The sequence below is a fragment of the Dermacentor variabilis genome, chromosome 3, assembly GCF_050947875.1.
Source record: "Dermacentor variabilis isolate Ectoservices chromosome 3, ASM5094787v1, whole genome shotgun sequence".
Lineage (NCBI taxonomy): Eukaryota > Metazoa > Arthropoda > Arachnida > Ixodida > Ixodidae > Dermacentor > Dermacentor variabilis.
In genome coordinates this window covers 233,933,278-233,955,724 of record NC_134570.1, presented here as the reverse complement: position 1 = coordinate 233,955,724, position 22,447 = coordinate 233,933,278, and the positions used below count along the sequence as shown (strand labels likewise).

Sequence of the window (22,447 nt, the reverse complement as noted above, 5' to 3'; positions counted from 1 at the left end):
AATATGTAAAACAGCAACACAATGTGTGTGGTACTGCTTGGATAAATGCAAGCTTTCAATAAAGAAAACTATGAATGAAAGCATTAAAATTAGCATCAAGTAGTTGGCAGCAACTGTAAATCTAATCACACTAGCATAATTATTTTAGTGGTGTTCGCACACCTTATACATGCATAAATTTACCTTGTAGTTGTAGTACAAGCTGTCAGAATTCCGAGGAGCAACTATGGCAACGTGCTTTCCATCAACTGCTCCCAAGCAGTTTGGGAACTGCCACTGTGCGGTGAACCCATCGGCAATCTGTGCCCATTCAGACATGCTTGGTGCCTGGAAATACCCCAAACAACAAGTACTGCTCCTGTGATTTCTTCATACAAATGGTCAAAAGGAACAGTGGAAATTCAGTTGTGATTGTGCAATTGTGCAATGTGTGTGATTTGTCTCTTTTAGCTACTCCAAGTTTGTAAAAAGTAGAGCAACATAATTCACAATGAAGTAATTGCTATCATTGGAGTGTCAAGACTGGCTGCCTCTGGATAATGAGTAATTTGTAGAGGCTGGCGAACATTCGAAGTTTCAGATATGATAGAAATTACGCAGTAGCTATACGTATTTGAAAATTAACTATTCAGTGTGTATTTTGAAGTATCGAAACTCAATAAAAATTTCGCAAAAGTACCGCGGGAGGACACCTCCTAACGCCAACTGGTATCTGCGCGGCAAGAATTACTGTTCATGACCGGAGTTACCCTGCCACCTTCGTTATCCTCAGACAGTGCTCATGAGGCGTCATTCATGGCATGGACTTCCTGAACCAACACGGCGCAATCATCGTTACTGTTCTTCGTCTGCTAAACAAAGTGTTGTCACAAATTATCAAAATTGAAACAACAACAACAGTTTTCGAAGCAATGCAAAAACAAACTGGTTAATGCAGGCTTTGTTTTTGGTTTTTCAGCTGAAGCCTACGTGACAACCTGTGATTTTTGCTTGTAGACTGTCATTTAGACTTTTTTGGCAGCATAGTTATGCATCAGTTCTATCTTTTACACTACAATAAGCGATGTTTTTTGGAAAGGGCCCTATTACACATGTCTACAGCACACAAGCCCTCCAGCAGCTTCTTTTTTCCACAACTCCCGATATTTTTAGGCAACAATTTATTCGGTGCTTATGCAAAGCCAGTTATACTGCAGCCATTCATTCTTAGAAATCTTATTTCCAACCAGGCCCTAAAATTTTCAGACTATTTGTGCAGTTTCTTTAATGACAATCGTTCTTGAAATTGAACCTAATTAACCCTGGTAGCCGTCTTTCTTTTCACTAGTCAGTAGGAGTATGGCCCCTAGTAATATCAAAACAAATATTGCTGTTGTAAATATATGAGTCTCCATTTGACTAAACAATATTCGATTCGCATCCAACAAAGTTAATATTCACCTACCTCTAAAAATTTGTGCATGTAATATGCATAATTAAGAGTGAAGATTACATTTCTTTTATGTTGTCATCGGAACAAAGTAGAAACTTGTGAAGACTGATGAAATAAGCTCCAAGTTCACATGCACAGCAGTACCTTAACATGTGTGCCAGCAATGTCCCTCATAGCTGTGTGACATTACCTTCATGTAGTGGTCTTTCAACCTTGCCCAGATTGCACGACAGGCCACATAATGCAGAGTCTAGCCGTCTCAATCCCCACACAGTAAGGCAGGGCAACATGTTTTATGTCCTGCCCGGATGCCAAGTAGCTGGAATGCAAATTAGAAAGAAATTAGTACCGATTTCTCAGTTGTTTGCACATTAGGATGACATGACTTTTCTTGACAATGATTTTCATGGTTATGGGGGCATTCTTTGAGTGACATACGATCAAATTTAATTTCGGCAGGTTAACTTCCACCTGCATGTTTTAAAAGTTGTGCAAGGTCAAAAGCACTGAGGTAGCTTTTGTGTGATACCATTTGATGGCAAAGTTTTACAATTCAGTTAGCTCACAACTGCTACACTGGTGATGCACTAAGTGCGCACTTTTAATCGCTGTGATATATATATATATATATATATATATATATATATACACATTTTAAGTGTTTCTTTTTTCACACGCATTGTCAGTTGCTTCGTTCTTTATTTTGTCTTGCTTCAATGTTTTGCGACCCGTCCCTGCTTTGGCTGCCAAAAGGCAGCTGGCAATATTATGTAAATAAATAAATCATACATTAAATGACAAAGAAGTGATGTTTACTCTTTAGGCCGCACATTCTGTATTCCTTCAATCGCATATTATTTTTGCAGGGGCAACTAGCCTCTACAAACCTCAATGCTATAGCAAGTCGTTCTCCAGGCTCCAGGGGTTCTCGTATGTGGTGCTGCCGTGTGAGGTCGTCTGCTACAAACGTCAAGAGCTTGTCGAAGAGCAGCGGCGTCATGCGGAAAAACTTATAGAAAAATTCATGGTCTCCCTGACGCATCCGTTGCATCTGTAAATAAAGGTGCATTATTACCTGACAGAAGGCCCGTGCCCTACCCACATACACGCGCAAGTATCAGGAGCTGTACACTTTTAACTGACATACATGGATAGCCACTAGCCATGATTAACTTCACCCCCTGCATTGTTTATATGCTCGAATACAAACAGTGTGTCGGCAAACAGGACAACAAGTGAATGTTAGATTAAACAAAAATTGTGCGGCCACTGCCAAGAAACTTCAGAAAGCAGTGGCATAGCACTTTAACCTGCCACATCACAATTTAACTACATTACACTTCATATTCTACAGTCACACTTCCGAGAGGGAGGAAATATAAGAAATCATATCTCATCCACAAGCTTAATATTTAACCAACACGTATAATGTTTCAAAGGGTGCTCTTGAATTCATGTGCTATACTAATGGCACAAATATTACTAGCAGTCCTTAACTTTTATGTAGGGGTGCGCAAATACCGAATAGTAGCTTTAGTACTGAATATCCATTCAAATGAAGAAAAAAAAAGAGGGTGGATATCGAATAAAATATCGAATAGCAAAAAATTTATTACAAAACTTAATCCTTACAAATTTTGTGCAAGATAGGAGGGTGCTATACAGGCTCTCTATATAGTATGGTCTACTCTTAATGAAGGGAGCTCCAAATTAGGATTCCAGCACTGGCTACACCTTAGTTCTAGCATATGGAGCTCTGGAAAATACATTTATTAATAGACTGTCTGTTGAATAGAATTAAGTGCTTCTCCCCCTCTGAAGCTGAAGAATTAGTGAAGTTATGTGCCATTGCATACGCCTACAAGGGTTAGAGAACTGTTGAAGCGGCGTAAAGTATCGTCACCGCGTATCTATACGATCTGCGCGCATCCGGCGGCTAATCAGCCCGACCTTCACCCATGTTTTCGCGCTTTCCGAAATACGCCATGCTCTTCTCGTTCCCTCTGTTCGCGTACGTTACGTTATCGCTTCCATCTGCGCTGTCAACCTGGACGAACATTGTACCGACGACGCGGTGCCGTTCTCGAAATAGTGGCGTTCGCGCGCTGTATGCGATCCCCGCATAACTACTTTAACCTTTTCACTTGTGTTTCCTATGCACTCATTAAAAAATAACACTGGTAAGGAAAGTAACTGCTGTCCTGAGGAAGACAAGACCCCATGTCCTAACGTTGGCTCCTTGTTCTACCACTGTAGATAATCGAAAGGAAAGCGGTTACTCACAGCCGTGTAGTAAAGTCCTTCTTCTTTACGCCGTTGAAATACGGGCCGGACCCACCAACGTCGCTGCAGACGCTTTCTGCGCTCCAGCCACCTTTGCAAAAGCAGCAGCAGCAAAAGCTTCCGTGCAAGAAGCAAAAGCTTCAGTCTCATCTCGTACATCGCGGGTAGAGAACCCTGAATCTGGCGAAGCAGGCGGATCTCGACAACAACGTCGTGCGGGGTCGCGCGCAGATTGTCAACTGAAGTCGCGGATTCGCGGGCGAGCAGACGCTTTCATGCGCTATCGCGCGTGCGGATCGGCAGTGGTGATGTTGATCATTGATGTAGCTTTGCTTACCGTACGATGTGTAGATAAAACGGCGTACATTTCTCAACTTAAAAACAATGTAGTAGCTCTAACATCGATAAATTAAATACAAAGGTTAGTCATAATGAAATTGAGGATAAACTTTTCTCAAACCCAAACACAAACGTTTCCGCCGAAGCTGGTCTGTCAGCCCTGTGCTGCGCGCAGTGAGACGCGCACGTGTGCGCGTATCGTGTAGCTGGTCGCCCTTCCCTTCGTCAGCCGCGCTCGCCGACGCGGACGCGTATCCCGTGCTGCGTGTGGTTGGGCCTTTACGCAAGGGTTTTGAGGCACCCCGCAATAACAAAATGCGCACACGTCAATTTTGATCACCTGGAGTTCTTTGCCGTGCACCGAAATCTAAGTAAGCGAGCGTTTTTGCGTTTCGCCTCGATGGCAATGCTGTCGCCGTGGCCGGGAATCGCACCCGCGACCTCGCGCTCAGCAGCGGAGCACCTAACCGCTGTGCCAGCGCGGCGGATGGAAAGGACAAAAATACAAAATGAGAAATCGTTTGCCTTATTACAAAACACATGGTCTGGCTCAACAAAACCCCTTCTTTATTCATGAATAAAATAAACCTTGGTGAACAAAGGTGGAAGCTTGGGCGAGTTGGAACGAGTTCATAGCGGTGTTTTGCGCAGCGCATGAATGGGTTTAGGAGAACAGGAGAGAAAGAGCGTCGTGCTCTAATCTATTCATGCGCTGCGCAAAACACCGCTATACCTGAGTGAAATACTTTTGGTTTTAGGCATGTCAAGAGGAATGCTTAGCCAAGAGGTACACGCTTAACACTTCTATCGTGTAGTCTGCAGGTTGTTATCATCAGGGGGAAAGAAGGAGTTGGAAGTGGCAAACCGCAGTGTCATTTCTCTACCTCAAGTGCACGTTACGTACTTTGTGCGTTGCAGTGCTTTCCTTTTCACAGCGCCAACAAAGTCGAAAATCAGCGGTGCTTCAGACTGGCAGCATATTCTACAAGATTTATTCATTTTTATAACTTTGAAAAACGTAATGAGACTATCAAACAACAATCCTGCAATAGTACACAGGTATCAGTGCCTATCGGTAATCAATTTAGTACCAGAACTTGCTCAAACTATCATTATACAACACACTTGGCGCACGCGCTTTACATTATGCTTGAGCACCAATTTTATAGCAACTGCGGCACGTACTATGCTCCCCAGAAACAACTTCTGTTCCTATTTGCGCTTTTTACACGTTTCATGCACTACATATTTATAAATATACATGTACGTTCAACATATCACTCCTACTTTTGCCTCACAGTAACTTCGCATTCAGTAGCCTTGCTTGTCCCATCATTCACTCCCAGCAGCATTATCTCATAGAGGTAACATGGCGTTTCAAAACATTTGTTCCTATAATTCGCAAGTTGGTAAGTGCGCGTTTCTCTAGAATGGTCGAGAAAACAATATGAAGAGTATAACTTTTCTCTCAAAAACAACATAACCAAGTTGGGGCAAAATGTGAGTCAAGCAGCTAGGGTTTCGCATATACTCTAGTCAAAGAAAGGCAACATGACAGTTACAAAGCAAGCTTGCAATGCCAATATGAACGTACACATCGAAAACATGTTTTGTAGCTCCAAGCACTCATTTCATTCCTTTGTCACCCTGAGGAGCCGTAACCTATTGTCAATGCACTCATGCTACAGTTCTCCACCACCACCCTCAAGTACACAATTGACAAACTGGCAAATCACAAAAGTTGTGCTATTTCATCAATTCATCATATTTTTAAACAAGATGGATGTTTTCACAACGCCAATAGACAAATTCGATGTAATTGACGGCGATGCTGGAACACTTCCACTGTTCAGTGACAAGAGAATTTGGCAATTTATTCACTAGAAAAATATCTCCCAGCGCAGCTTAGGGTATCCTGCATGCACACTACTTCCATAGAATCAGATAGATCACAAACAAGGTATATGTGCTATCCTAAAGCACGCCAGAAACCAAACTTTAACAATGATATCAATCCGCAGCGCTATGAGAAAAAGCCCCAATTCATGTATATAAAGAGCAGTATTGATCGCAGCAGGGATATGGCGTTGCTCACAGACGTTTGCAGAATTTTAGACGCAACGCACACTTAAACCGCGCCAGCGCTACCCACTTTCCACCAATAAGATTGCCGGCCTACTAAACTTCCTTGTAATATTTAGATAAGTATTATAGAAGTCACAACGAAAACTACCGACAAGCCCTCACTGGCATTATGAGCTCTGCAGGAAAGTAACGCTTCTGATACTGCGCAGAAGGCCACAGTAGCTAATTTCGAAGGTACACTGCGAAATGACAAGCATTACGACAGGCAAAGAGGACGTATTCGGCACAGCGGTGACCAGTTCGGGGCGTCTTAACTGCGCTTTACGGGGAGGATTCGACCTCGATTAGGTACCAGTAGCGCGGCCGCGCTCTGCATGGGCGAGCACCGCCAGCGCAGCGCCCAGCGCCGCGTCGCCCTTGCCGCCCAGCTCGAGGGGAATGCCGTAAACGTCGTGGACGGCTTGCTTCAGGCACGCGTTGCGTGTCAAGGCTTTGCCCGTGCCAACGATTCGGCGGACGCCCGCTCGTTCCAGCATCTCGCGGGGCATCATGGCGTGCAGGTTGCGCGCGAGGCCCTGACAGAGGGCCCGCAGCACCGCGCCCAGGCTGAGCGCCGACTGTGGCCCGATTCCGGACACGGACCCGCGGGCGGCCGGCATGTGGCGCTCGCCGAACACCGTCGGTGTCACTACCAGGCCCGGTGGGGGTGGGGTCGTCGCGTCGGCGGACTGGGCGTTAGCTGAGGTGGCGCTCCGTTCGTCCGCTCCAGCCGCGAGAAGCCGTTCCCAGATGGCGCTCTCGGGAATTCCCGTACCTGAGTGATAGTTAGGTAGTATCGGGCTAGAGTGAAAGATGGTACCTAGGTTACTGCCCCAGTTTCCAGACAATAATAATATTACGTTGCAAAAGACGCGAAAATATTTGAAAAAAAATCCTTCCACTCGTTGAAGAAGGAAGACCAGCGAAGCTGTGTACCCCTTAATGGCGAACTGCACCTCCGCCGCGGGTCGGCCCGGCATTGCACTATCTTCGGTATCGGCCCACATATGGGGAGTGCTTAACGCCTGCTTCACCTCCGCCGCAGGCCGGCCCGCCATTGCCCTATCTCCGGGATCGGCCCACGTTTGAGGAGTTTTGTGTCTACACACGGAAAAGATCCGGAAACTAACCCTTACCAGCTTCGCTGTAAAACAAAAAGGCAGGACAGGAAAGAGCGCTTTTCTATACTGCCGTTACTTCATATCGTTATGACTTTCATGCCGCAACGAGTATAGCTGATAATAAATTGATAATTAACGAATTAACACACGCGACAGTGCGATCTCCCCGAGCAATGTGCATGCTCATGGTGCCTGTCAACAGTGGAGTCGTTAATAAAGGTCAGACGTGTGCTATAGCTAATAGCTATAGCACAAATCGCCACATGCTGTTTTCCAGTTGTTAACGAATACTTTTTATCCCGGCCACGGCGGCTGCATTGCGGTGGGGGCGAAATGCGAAAACACCGGTGTACTTAGATTTAGTTGCACATCAAAGAACCCCAGGTGGTCAAAATTTCCGGAGTCCTCCACTACGGCGTGACTCATAATCAGAAAGTGGTTTTGGCACGTTAAACCGCATAATTTAATTTTTAACGAATATTTTATCTCATCAATTTCGGCTGGTGCAGCTAAAGCTATGGGTCGTGCCAGCCAACCATAAATGAGAAGTAGAATCAGGACATCGAACCGGAACAGAATTGAAAACCAGAAAAAAGAACGTTATTTTCCGACCAATCGGAACGTAGCGACATTACTCTCTTTTCTTTTCTGCACTCCGGGGTGAAACTGAAAATAAAGAATAGCGGCTTTCGGTTCTCGTTTGCCATCTTTTCTATAGCTTTTCATCCTTACATTGCCTGCGCTTCCAACTCAACTACACTCTAAAAACTAGGGAGGGTACCGCAGGAGTGAAAGGACCTATTTACTCTTCAAAGCGTTGTTTTACTCTCGCAAAATGTCGAGTGGAGTGAAATGCATTGTACACTCTGTCAGCAAGGAGAGAGTGAAATGTGCTTTTCACTCTGTCCTTCTGAAAGAGAGTAGAATGCCCGTTCTACTCTTGGGGCAATAGAGAACAAAACGTAGCGCAAGCTTCTGCTTCAACTGTAGGAGTCTGGCACCGAACATGGCGATGTTTCACTCACGCACGCTGAGCAAAGAACACACTGTTTTGCGCCTAAGCGAAAAGGCAGCGACAGTTCAAGGGAACGCGGAGCCAGCGCTCTACTTTTTCACTCGGAGTTGCCCCACCGCGCGCGCGCACAACATCGCGGTACAGCACAGCACTGGAGATAGGTGATCCGTCCAGCGAGCTGCAACGAAGGCCATCCAAGGAAGATCGTGCATCAGCCATCTCGCGTAGTCGCGAAAACACGACAGTCGTTCGTCGTCATTCGTTGGATATAACAACAATCCTCCGCATAAGTGAATTCTAACTTAGGTGCACATTCTGCGTATGGGACTTGCTATCGCCAGGCAGTCGTCGCGGCGCTTAGCCGACGCGATTGACAATGGACTAGGCAAGCACCCTGTCAATGTCAATGTCAATCGAAAAAGCCAGTCGTCGCGATAACTATATGTGATTTGATCTTTTGCTGTTACTCATAAGAGCTTTGAAAATCGCAAACGGTGCCTGAACCATGATATGTTGAATCAGGCCTGAGGCGAGAGAACGCTTAAAATGGTTTGTTCACGAGCCCATGATTGCGACTATGCGAAGCGTGCTTAGCATGCGTTTTGTGTGTCTGAATTTATTCACTTTGGCAGTCTACTGTGTACGGAACGTTGTTGAAATAAGGAGTCACATAACAGAAGGCGTCATTTTGCTGGCGACATTCTTTCGTGATAAATAAGCGGCGCGATTGACCGTGTCTTTTGCCCATGGGTAATCTGAACCACTAAGTTACGTGCAGCGCCAGTGCTAGTTAGAAATTTTGCCGCAGCTGCATGCTAGAACAGGTCAGTTGGGCGCGTTATTTTGAACTTACTGAAAACGCATGAGGAATTCATGTTTTATGCTGAATAAAGTATAAACCCCATATAAGCGACCTTGCGTACGACGGCGACAAGCTATGCGATGGAGAAGGCTGTCGCGTTCGCTCATCGCCTACAAGTCGTACTCCGTGCGGGCGACGATTTTGGGCGATGTCTTCCCGGTGTTGCCGGTATGAGGGCTTCAAATACGCGTCGCAACTAGCGTGACGCATGCTTTAGTAATTTAAGTGCGTGTATTTTACTGTAAAACAGCAGCATAAAATATTTCTGAATGTCCTGCAGTAGGCACGTATAAAAATTCAATCGTTTGCTCGTTCCGTGCGGCAATCGGTAGTATCTGAGTGATGTACATCCAGTTCCGGCTTCGCGCTATTGGCTAGTCGCTCATAGCACTTCCGGGAGATGAACGACGAATTCTAGATTTCCCGAACCGAGCGATCTGTTCAAGCGACGACCCGTTTTGTCGCTCGTCAATGTCGCGTACAATATCGCTCTCATGGGGTTTAGCCCTAAGACTGAACTGTTTTTGCTAATGTATTAAAATGGTGTGATTATATGCCTGATTTTATGTCTTGTGTTGCGGTTTTCGAGCACGGTGCGAATCTGAAAGGTTGCTTATGTGTACGAACGCTGTGAATTGTCAAGCAGCGAGTTATGCATCGGCATCGAATATAACGGCTGCTGTGTGGAATTACAATTGCGGGGTGTTTTGCATACGCTAACTGATTTGGACATGCCTCTGCATTTGCTAATATGAGTTGGCGCTTCAGAGTTATGTCATATGAACAGCTAAATCACCCTTCCTCTGGGGTTACAAGCGTAACGTGTGCATTTTGCTACGGCATGGAAGATCAAAATGTGTTAATTCTTTTAATATTTTTAGTGGAGAAATAAAGTATCAAAATAAAACGTTGCTTTAATTTCGTTTCGACCAAGAGTTGGTCTAATAAACTAATAACTGTGGTTTAACTGCAACTTTTACCTTCAAGAATCTAAAATGCTAGATTTCAAACTGCAGCTGTAGTCGAGTCTGTCAGAAATGAACTCCATTGCGCAACGCATAAAAGAAAATAAGTTCGTGCCTTTTAGTAAGCTTAGATGCAGGCCGCAGTGAACTGTTTCTTGTTAGTATTGAAATGTGGGTAAGCTTTCCATAACAAGCTTTGTTGCCTATTCTTATAGGCATATCCAGTCATATCCATAGACCTGGAGCACTATATTTTCATCGCTACTGAGCATCATATTTGCAGATATCCTCAAATATGGCTTGAGCAGCGGCACAACCAAAAATGGTACGGGTGGGGGGGGCACACTGGGCACGTGATCAGGATGTGTCACAAGTGGTGTTTGCGACACACCAGACTAATGACACACTTATGACATCTGACAATGAACAATACTCTATTTATTAGTAGGACTATTGTAACATTGGTGCTGAACGAGGATGATCTGTTGATCATCCCTTTTTTGCTTTAAATATAAAAATTAAAGTTAGTTTAGCAGTTGACTGTTGCAGTCATTTAGATGTTTCGCATGCATTTCAGTAGGAATACTAAGAGCTAAGATTTTCGTTTAGTGCTGTGACCTTATTAGTTAACTGTCTTGGTGTTGTTTTACACCATGTCCTCGTTTTGACTTTTGCGCGCGATATTTTTCAGACACCCGCTTCATATAACGCAAGAAGGCAGCTGCAAGGACACAAGGATGCCAGAGCCAGCCCAGCGCGACTCCACGTAGAGCAGAGGAGCGAACGCCAAACAATCAAAATGCATTGCCAGGCAATTTGGACGAGAAAACTAGAATGTGGGTATATTGGTTGTACCATTTGACTAAATGTCAACAAAGCTTTCAAAATACAGTATGTCACACCAAGATCGAAATTCTCACATGCTCCTGGCAGTCATCTTAACATGGTATACTTATGTAATGTCTCTGATGAGAAATTCAAGATCAAGTATGCTCTCTGGTAGCAAACACATAGGAGCAACTGTCATTGAAAACTTAGAGATGTGTTTTAAAAAAGCTGATTAGTTTTGTGAGAAATGACTGCTTTTTGTCTTGCCTCTCAAAGATATATGCATGTGATTAAAAATAGTGATACAATGAAATTGCATATTTGCTTGGTGACATAATACATACTTGCAATGAGCAGGGTGCCGGTGTTCACTATAAAAAGTAACAGCTCATGCTTGGTTAGGTGCTTACATAATTTAACAGCACGTGAATGCAAGGGTGCAAATACAAACCACTGTCATTCTGTATTTTAAATCCTGACATGAAGTAGACATATTTTCATGTCTGCCCTTTTATGAATTTTTTACACCTAATTTTATAAGTATGGCTTCCTCTTAGGTTCCAGAAAGGGAAAGCATTGCGGGCAGAGTATCCCACGTTTAAGAAGTCGCCATCATTTACTTGCATGCTCACGAAACCATTAGTAAGATCTTGATGAGGGCTAGTTGGTTCATACTTAGAACTGAAGTTAAAACAGCGCGAAAAAGACAAGGACACAAGGAAACAAATACCACAGACAAGCGCTGACTGCCAACGGGAAGTTTATTTGAAATTCACTGGACATTTATACCTTTCTTGAGCATAAGCATGCGCACACCAGTCGCAAGAACATCAGCAAATCAGCAACATTATGATCTTTCTTCCAAAAATGCTATTTCTTTTCCCGACAAGGCAAAAGAGGGAGTGCTTACACATCTCCTTCCTTTCTAATGTGATAAGCCTCTACTATTTCCCTTTCCCTCTTACATTTTACTTTCTCTATGAATTTTGTTTTTTTCAAATATGGGGGGTATTAACCTAAAGAATGGCTATGGGAGTCATTTAGCCGGACACTGTAACAAGTGTCACTGCGCCCTCATATTTGAAAAGACAAAATTCATAGGAAAAGGTAAGAGGGAAAGGGAAATAGTAGAGGCTTATCACATTAGAAAGGAGGGCGATAAATGTGTAAGCACGCCTTCTCTTGCCTTGTCGGGAAAAGAAATAGCATTTTTGGAAGAAAGATCATAATGTTGCTGATTTTCAGGTGTTTTTGCGACTGGTGTGCGCATGCGCATAAATGCCCGGTGAATTTCAAATAAACATCCAGTCGGCAGTAAGCGCTTGTCTTTGGTATTTGTTTCCTTGTGTCCTTGTCTTTTTCGCGCTGTTTAACCTCAGTTCCACGAAACCAGTTTACTAAAACCACTCGTGCCTCCCGAAGTGAAAGCAAGGAGCAACTAAGGCCTTTAACTGTGTACCCTGTGGTGCGCACCTTACATCTTATTTAGAAGCCACAGGATCACTTGTAATTGAAAATTATTTCTAAAATATAAAACTGCAGTTTCTGCTGTGAAATAGTCATATGACAGCTTCTGGAAGGTATCTGATATTTAGATTAGGGTGACTCAATCTACTTGCCTACCAAGTATGCAGTGGAGGCAGAAATGTGTTCAATGCAAAGAACTAAGAACATCTGAGTGGAACACTTGTTCATCAATTGGCGGATGTGAACATATTGTGTTAATCAAGCAAAAGTGTCTTAGTTTGATGGCTTCTGCAGACATAACTTCTATAAGGCAAAATTAAATTAAAGCATTCTTACCAATGCCAAATTTCCGGACTTAAGATAGAGTGCACAGTGAGGCAATATATTAATCTTCCTAACACATATGTACTTGTTTTGAGACAAAGATAAGATTTTGCGAAGCGCGATAATTTTTCTTCAGCGCATTTTAGCCACTTCAGTAGGAAAAAAGCTTTGGTTTCAGGTAGTTGGTCCATTGTGCAAGTATGCATTGCAGCATTCAAAATCCACGTGCATAGAAGTGATATGTGAAACACGATGGTGCCTTTCCCAATTGATGATTTGCTTCTTTATTTGTCTTTTTCGTGCAGTTCCCTGCCTGTACTTATGCTCATGTCGCCTTTGAGTCAACATATTCATCATATCTCATTTTGGTTCACTTCTGAAGCTATGGTATGCTTTAGTTAGATTGCATTTTCAACTTGTAACAATAATTGACCATGTAATTATGCAAGCTGCACCTCAGAAAGACAGCATTCTTACCGTAATGGGAATGAAAAGATACCATATATGACAAGAAATTTGATGCGCAAGATTTTAATGCCAATGCTCCTTGCAGTTCTATACTCATTTGCTACACACTAGATAATAATCTAAATTTCATTTATTTATGAGAAAATAACGGAACAATCCTGACAGCACCAGGAAACTACTTTCGCGATGAGGCCAACCGAATAGGTAATGTGATACGCCTTGTACCGCCTTGAGACCGGGCAGAATATTGCTGCAGAACGAGGACAAGACACTCTTAGAAACAATGGGGTGCAGCCCATACATGAATAACTTTATGTGAAATATAAGCAAAGCTAGCTAGACCTGCGGCCTCACATGAGAATATACAACACATTTCTAAATGCATTGTACTCTCAGTCAGGAACTCCCATACGCTGTACAGGACATTATCAAATGAGCTGCTGACATAGGATATGGCACACAAAAAAAAAGTTTCTTGAACAATTTATCTGCGTTACCAGCCCCATGCTTAGCAGCTCATCTGGTAACCTCTGCCATATAAGTGCATTCATTTTGTGCCAGAAATGTGTTTGCTGGACAGTTATGTCGCGCATATTTCTCTTCGATCGTAGTGTCAACACTTTGTAAGTTTGCACACGTTTGTTCTATGTTTAACTTTAACATTGTATATTTTTGAGAAGGTGGAGCCGATTAAAAAATAAAGGATATTTATACACTGTAAAACTGATGAAACCTTAGAGAATATACTTATGTTGATATTTATACTTATACTTATACTTGTTTACACTTACATACAATATGTGTTGTAAAGTTCATGGGCATCATTGTAATCTCATTTTATGTGTTTCTCAAGTTATTATTCAGTTTGTCTTGTGACTGATCAATAAAGATTTTGACCTTTTAAGAGAGAAAATGTTTCATTTGAGTAACTCGGCCACTACAGATTGCATCCAGTTCACCAAGCATAGGCTCAGGAGACGCTTATGAAGGAATAAAATATTCTCCACATGTAAGTATTGCGAATCCCTTCTTGTGTGACCATGGCTCTACATCGTTCTTTCACACTATTGGGAAGAGTACTAGCACCCTCTTCCGGAATACAAGCACCCCTGTTTGGGGGGAGTAGAAATACTCGGCTTGAAGGAGTAGAAGTACGCGGTTTCGAGGAATAGAAGCACTCGGTCTGGAGGAGTACTACTACCCTTGTGGGGAGAGTATTAGCACTCTGCGGAACAGTACTAGCACTCGCTTGCGGTGGAGTAATAAAACTCTGCCAGGAGGAGTTATTCTACTCTCTCTCAAAAAGGGTCGATCTACTCTTGAAAAGACAGTGAAATATGGGACAAGTAGATAGACCCTCAAAGAGAGTGCCCGGAACTCTCTTTGTTTTTAGAGTGTATGCTACGACATTTTAATTCTACACCATTTTCTCGTGATTTTAGAGGTATCAGCACCATAATTACGGTTTTCGACGTATCGCGTCGGGGGGCATAGATCTGCTCTAAGCTGCGCGCAAATAAAAAATTGTAAAACCACTAGCGCATTATCTTAAGCAAGCTCTAAACAATCATGTCTACCTTAAATAAGCACTTAAATCGGAGCAAGTTAAGATAAAATCGTAATTGGCAGCTATGTGCACGCGTCGCATTTGCGACAACCGCTTCACTATAGCTATCACAACTGAATGTATCATGGGGCAAACATATCACTACTTTCTTCCTTCAGTCATTGCGAACACTACACTGTAGTTGAAAAAAAGCACACCACATTATATACTGGCATGATCTTGCTGTCACAACAGTCAAAATGTCGCTATGGGACAGCATGCTTGTCACATTGACATTCTCAAGGCCGGACTGCACCTATTTTCTCACAGAAGCTGTGCGGATAGCCACCGCAGGGCAATGGGCACAAGAAAACATCGCAACAAAGTTGTATGTTCGATCCCCATATGACATTTCGGACGCCGTGTAGCATGCAACGTGACCATGCGTCAATCCTGCGCGAGAACAGTCGGGAGACTTTACGCGAGAATATTCGCATCGCATGCGATCTGTTGACTTGCCAGATTGTGACGCGTGCAAAGTTACTGAGAAAATGGAGCACGCACTTATTGCTTGTTGCCGGCATGACTCTGAACGGCAGGCGTGGCGTCGACCTCTTCGTTAGCACCGATTAAAAGGCCGTTAAAGAAGATTATATATATATATATATATATATATATATATATATATATATATATATATATATATATATATATATATATATATATTGTCACAGTCGGTAATGTGGAAAGAAGACGACGCTGATGGTGGTCTTAGAGACGACGAAGAAGTGTTTAGCAGTATCGATGCATAAGGAATACCATACCATACCATATCGATGCTCTACGCTTGTTGGCTCAGCCATTAAAAGCCACTTGTAAATAGACGAACGCTTCTTCCTTCCCGTAGCATCATTGGTGGACGTGCGGGGTAATCACATGAGCAAGACGGAGCTCCGCAGCGGACGTAACCTGGCCGCCATGTTATCCGAAGGAGAGAGTTCAACCGCGGCCCCGGCGTCGCCACCGACGGTCATCCTGGCCCAGCCTCGCGACCCTGGCATGTTTTCCGGGATTGACAACGTTGACGTCGACGACTGGTTACAGAATTATGAACGGGTCAGCGCACACAACAGGTGGGATAACACGCTTATGCTGGCTAATATAATATTCTACCTCAAGAAAACAGCACGGGTCTGGTTCGAAACACATGAAGAAGAGATTACGAGTTGGGACCAGTGTAAACAGAAGCTTAGAGATTTGTTCGGCAAACCCGTCGGCCACCAACGTGCTGCGAAGAAGGACCTTGGGACCCGCGTACAGACGTCCACTGAATCTTACGTGGCGTATATCCAGGACGTCCTCGCTCTTTGCCGCGAAGTAGATAACAATATGGCAGAGGTAGAGAAGGTCCGCCACGTCTTAAAGGGCATCGCGGACGACGCGTTTAACCTGCTTGTTTATAAGAACATCACAACGGTCAATTAGATAATTCACGAATGTCGCCGCTTTGAAGACGCGGAGAGTAGCCGCATAGTTCGACAGTTTACTCGTTTACCTAATACCGCAGCTTCGTCGACGTGCGAAGACATTTGTCCACCGCGTGAGTCCACCTCCTGCGAGAACGTCGTAGTATCGTTCGGCGAGAAATCGAAGCAGCGTCTCCTTCCACGCCAGTGACGCAGTGCTTTGACGATTCCCGGCCGCTTGTGTCCCTCATTCAGTCGGTCATTCGCCAAGAACTTGCCAATGTAGGTCTTCCATCCATCTGCTCCGCCAGCCGTCCTGACTTTGCTTCGTCTGCTGCCTCTGCCCCTGTTCACCGGAGCCAATACGGTCTATATCCGAGCTATCGCAACCCGGCCGAATGGCGCACCCATGGCGATAGACCCATCTGCTTTTACTGTGGACGTGTGGGCGACATCTCTCGCCACTGTCGAAGTTCCTGGCCAGCCCACTCTCGACCAAGCTTTCCCGCCTACCGCCGCTCCCCACTGAATCCTCGCCCGCCATCACTCTCCACCGAGGTTGAAGACGCACCTGACAACGCTCGAGCCACCGCGACCAGCCGATCGCCATCACCACATAGTCGCCGCTCCCGTTCGCCCCAGCTGCGTCGCTCTCCATCCCCAGCTTACCATCGCCGCTCTCCGACGGGAAACTAACTGGGGCAGCTCCTGGAGGTGACGCGGCTCTAGAACACCGGCCTGAAATTCCTCTGCTGACCCTGCCTACTAATCGGAACCTTCTGGACGTGGACGTGGATGGTTTGCCCGTTACAGCACTCATCGACACTGGAGCCCAAATTTCCATCATGAGTGCGGAGCTTCGAACGCGCTTGAAGAAAGTACTTACCCCTGCTCCGACTCGACTGCTCCAGGTCGCCGATGGTGGAACTCCGGCTGTGCTTGGAATGTGTACTGCTCGTGTCAGTGTCGCCGGTCGCTACACGTCCGCTTTGTTTAGTGTGCTTGAACGTTGCCCTCATAATGTGATCCTCGGACTCGACTTTTTGTCCGCCCATTCTGCTCTGATTGACTGTTCCGCCGGTGTTGTACAACTTGACCTACCCCTACCTGTTCCCATTGACCTTCCTGCTCAAGCTCCAGCTAAACTTTGTTCCGTGGATTTTATACACCTGCCATCTCTTGCAGCAACCTTCATCCCTGTTTTAGCCAGCCCACCTGTACCTGACGGAGACTAAGTCCTTACTCCCGCGACGTCAGTCCTGCTTTCTCACAATGTCTCCTTCCCACACACCATCGTTTCTGTTGCGGACAATCAGACATGTCTTCCCATCCTAAATTTCGGACAGTGCCCACAAGTAGTTTCTCGAGGCATGTCTCTTGCCACGTTGTCACCAACGCACGAGTGTCACATTTCTGCTCTATCTGTTGCGCCGTCTTCGACCACTGCTCATTCTGCGCCTGCTGCATCAGTCCCGACCGACGACGTTACAAAGATGATTGCACCGGACCTCTCAACCCAAGAAGCCGCACAGCTCCGTGGCCTCCTCGAGTCCTACTCCAACATTTTCGATCTGAACGATCGCCCTTTGCATCAAACTACGGTCGTGACGCATCGGATAAATACCGGCGATGCAGCATCTGTTCGCAGACGCCCATACCGGGTGTCGCCCTCTGAGCGACAAGTTATCCAGAGCGAGGTTGACAAGATGCTTGCCAAAGGGATTATTGAACACTCTTCCAGCCCGTGGGCGTCCCCTGTTGTTCTCGTAAAAAAGAAAGATAACAGCTGGCGATTCTGCGTTGACTATCGTCATCTAAACACGATCACCAAGAAAGATGTATATCCACTTCCCCGCATTGACGATGCTCTGGATTGTCTCCATGCTGCCACTTATTCTTCATCTATAGACCGCTCTGGATATTGGCAAATTGCCGTGGACGAAATGGACCGTGAAAAGACCGCATTCGTCACACCAGACGGCCTATATCAGTTCCGAGTAATGCCATTTGGCTTGTGCAATGCCCCGGTGACCTTTGAACGGATGATGGACATGCTCTTGCGTGGTTTGAAAAGTTCAATCTGTTTGTGCTACTTGGATGACGTCATTATATTCTCTTCAACTTTTGCGACTCATCTTGAAAGACTTTCATCTGTTCTTTCTGTTTTTCACACCGCTGGCTTGCAGCTCAACTCATCCAAGTGCCACTTCGGTCACCGACAAATAACCATGCTCGGACACCTCGTCGATTCGTCAGGCATTCGCCCCGAACCCGCTAAAGTTCATGCTGTGCAGAATTTCCCCGTACCAACTTGTGCCAAAGATGTTCGCAGCTTTATTAGCCTTTGCGCTTACTTCCGCAGGTGTGTGGACAATTTCGCCCATGTTGCCCGTCCCCTTACTGACCTCCTGAAGAAAGACGTTCCTTTTTGTTGGGGCTCTGAACAACCGTCTGCACTCTCGCAACTCATCACGCTGCTTACCACACCTACTTTACCCCAACCTTTCCTTCCCATATTCTAGAATCTCCTCTCTCTCTCCTGTTCTCGCCCATTTTGACCCCTCCGCTCCGACAGAAATCCGCACTGACGCCAGTGGCTACGGCATCGGCGCAGTTTTAGCTCAACGCCAATATGGGAACAAGCGCGTCATCGCCTACACCAGTCGCCTCCTCTCTCCTGCCGAGCGCAATTACTCGATTACTGAGCGCGAGTGCCTCGCCCTAATTTGGGCGGTGGGCAAGTTCCGACCCTACATATATGGTCTACCATTTACAGTTACAACCGACCACCACGCCCTTTGTTGGCTTTCCTCCCTCAAGGATTCCACCGGACGCCTCGGTCACTGGGCCCTACGGCTGCAAGAATACACATACGCTGTGGTCTACAAGTCGGGTCGCCTACATCAGGACGCCGACTGCCTGTCTCGTCATCCCGTCGATGTACCGGACGGTTTAGTGAATGTCGCACCGATCTGCGTTCTTTCGCTCTCAGCCTTGCAAGACATTGGCGCTGAACAACGGCGAGATGAGTCGTTACGCCCCATTATCGAACGCCTGTTCTCTGCTCCGTCTGACCCATCCCTTCACATGTTCGTACTACAAAATGGCATCCTTTATCGCCGCAACATGCACCCCGACGGGCCCTAGCTCCTAACCGTCATTCCGTCTCATCTGCAACAGATTGTACTGCAGCAACTGCACGACGTACCCACCGCTGGACACCTTGGCGTCACGCGGACCTATGACCGAATTCGGCGACGGTGTTTCTGGCCCCGTCTCAACCGCTCAGTCCGGCGCTACGTTGCCGCGTGTGAGTCGTGTCAACGCCGAAAAAGACCAGCTGTGCCTCCTGCCGGACTGCTGCAGCCTTTGGATATACCGGCCGACTCTTTTTTTTCGCGTTGGCCTTGATGTCCTCGGACCATTCCCTATATCCAAGGACGAAAATAGATGGATTGCCGTCGCTACGGGCTATACAACTCGCTATGCAATTACTACAGCCCTACCGACCAGCTGCGCTACAGACGTCGCTGATTTCTTGCTTCACGACGTTATCTTGCACCACGGTGCACGTCGTCAACTTCTCACCGATCGCGACAGATACTTTCTTGCCAAAGTCATAGACGACCTACTTCGATCATGTGCTACCAAACACAAACTTACTACCGCTTACCATCCTCAAACTAACGGTCTTACCGAACGCCTGAACCGCACATTAACTGACATGCTAGCAATGTATGTTTCCTCCGATCATGGCGACTGGGACATTGCTCTACCATTTGTCACATTCGCCTACAATTCCTCGCGCCACGACACAGCTGGCTATTCCCCCTTCTATCTCCTCTTCGGCCGTGAGCCAACTTTGCCTTTCGAGACACTCCTCTCGACCACGCTTGACTCGCCGACAGAGTACACTCGGGATGTCATAACCACAGCGACCCAAGCACGCCAGATTGCCCGCATTCGCCTTTCTGCTTCACAGACACGCCAGAAGTGCCGTTACGACCAGCGCCATCACGACGTGCATTACGAACCAGGTGCTCCTGTGCTAGTCTGGTATCCAACTCTGCGTGTTGGTCTTTCGGAGAAATTCCTCTCGCGATACTATGGCCCTTACCGCATCCTTCGCCAGGTGACTCCTGTCACATATGAAGTGTCTCCGCTGGATGCCACGGTGCCTTCACCTCTCTCTGACATCATCCACGTCAGCCGTCTCAAACCTTACCTTTCTCGGACAGATGAGCCGCACCAATCAGGTGCTTTTTCCGACGGGAGTGATGTCACAGTCGGTAATGTGGAAAGAAGACGACGCTGATGGTGGTCTTAGAGACGACGAAGTGTTTAGCAGTATCGATGCTCTACGCTTGTTGGCTCAGCCATTAAAAGCCACTTGTAAATAGACGAACGCTTCTTCCTTCCCGTAACAATATATATATATATATATATATAATTTATTTTTTATTTATTTCATGCTGCAGACCTAAAACAGGTACAAGCAGGGTGGTTAAACACAACAATATTACAATGCATAATTCAATCAAGTAAGGTGGTAAGACACAACAGTAATACAATGAGTCAATCAATTGAAACAGGCAACAACGAGTTATTCCAGTCTGTTATAGTTCGGGGAAAAAAAGAATACTTGTATACATCCGTCCGTGCAAAATAAGGTGTTAGTCAATTCGGATGACAGTGTCGAGTAAGCCTAGACGTTGTACTGAACAGATACGATGCAGGATTAATTGATAAGTCTCCATTAATAAGCATGGTAAGAAATCGAATTCTTAAGTGTTGCCTTCGCTGCTCAAGGACTTCGATGCCATTATCACGCATTATTTGTGAGGGGGAATCATAGCGAGTGAATTTAGAATACATGAATCGTACGGCTTTTTTCTGTACCCTTTCGAGACATTTAATATTTTGTTTAGTAAACGGGTCCCATACAACGCATGCATATTCAAGTTTAGGTCTAATTAATGAATAATAAGCAAGCAGCTTTACGTTAGGTGGGGAATTTCTAAGTTTATGTCGCAAAAAATATAATTTACGCAAGGCTGAAGAACAGATATTATCAATGTGTAAATTCCGCGATAAGTTGTTAGTATTTGTGGCGCCCAAATACTTATATTTTGTTACTTCCTGCAAGGGCAACGAGCCTAAGGTGTAACTAAAGGTTAGTGGAGCTTTCTGACGAGTGAAGCGACGAAAGACCGTCTTTTCAGCGTTAAGCCGCATTCCCCATGTTTTGCACCAATCAGTAATGCCAGCTAGAGAAGCATTTAAATCAGTTTGATCATTTGTTAAAGTGATTTCCCTAAAAAGCACACAGTCGTCAGCAAACAACCTAATTTGCACGCTGGGATGGATTGAAGTAGTAATATAATCTATATAGAGTAAAAAGAGCAGTGGCCCTGGGACACTTCCTTGAGGACCTCCCGAGTTGACTGGAAGACAGCCAGACTGTTGCTTATTAATTTCCACGAACTGGCGGCGATTTGTTAGGTAGTTTGTTATCCATGCGATTAATATTTCAGGGAGATCAAGATGTCTAAGTTTTAGTATTAATTTGTCATGTGGAACTGTATCAAAGGCTTTGCTAAAATCAAGAAATACGGCGTCAATTTCACCATTTTTATCGAGGCATGAGGCGAGTGAATGAATCACGGTGACAAGCTGTGTAACTGTTGAATAGCCTTTTCTAAATCCATGTTGAAAATTAGACAGTATTGAATGTTTATCTAGAAATTCGTTAATCTGATTGGCAACAATATGTTCAATTAGTTTGCAACATGAGGATGTTAATGATATTGGCCGGTAATTTTCTAACAATGAACAGTCGCCCTTCTTGAGTGCGGGTACAACTCTGGCTACCCTCCAGTCATCCGGTAGTTTTCCAGCAAGCAACGAAGCATGAAATATAATAAGAAGGAACCTTGCAATAGTTTCAGCATAACGTTTCAAAAAATGTTGGGAAGGTTGTCAGAACCGCAAGAAGTTTCAGTTTTTAAGTTAACTAGCATCGAAACTAAGCCAGGGTATGAAATAAAATTAGCTTCGGATGGGTGAAACGTTTTGTCTCTAGATGAACTAATGCCAGAGTTAGAAAATACACTATGAAAATAATAATTGAAGTGACTCGCAATTTCCCTGTGATCGGTAATGATTGAACCATCGATGCAGATTTGTGCTACTGGCTTCTTTCTTTCG

The 22,447-nt window shown here is 45.1% G+C and overlaps 1 protein-coding gene across 1 annotated transcript in view; it reads right to left on the bottom strand.

Annotated features, from left to right (window-relative positions):
- Nucleotides 1-4,598: 4,598 nt before the first annotated feature.
- LOC142576728 (sedoheptulokinase-like) overlaps nt 4,599-22,447 on the bottom strand; it is a 448,528-nt gene continuing 430,679 nt past the window's right edge. The window contains exon 4 of the mRNA XM_075686988.1: nt 4,599-6,953. Coding sequence (XP_075543103.1) covers nt 6,484-6,953 — 470 coding nt within the window. The 3' untranslated portion in view covers nt 4,599-6,483. The remainder of the gene's footprint in view (nt 6,954-22,447) is intronic.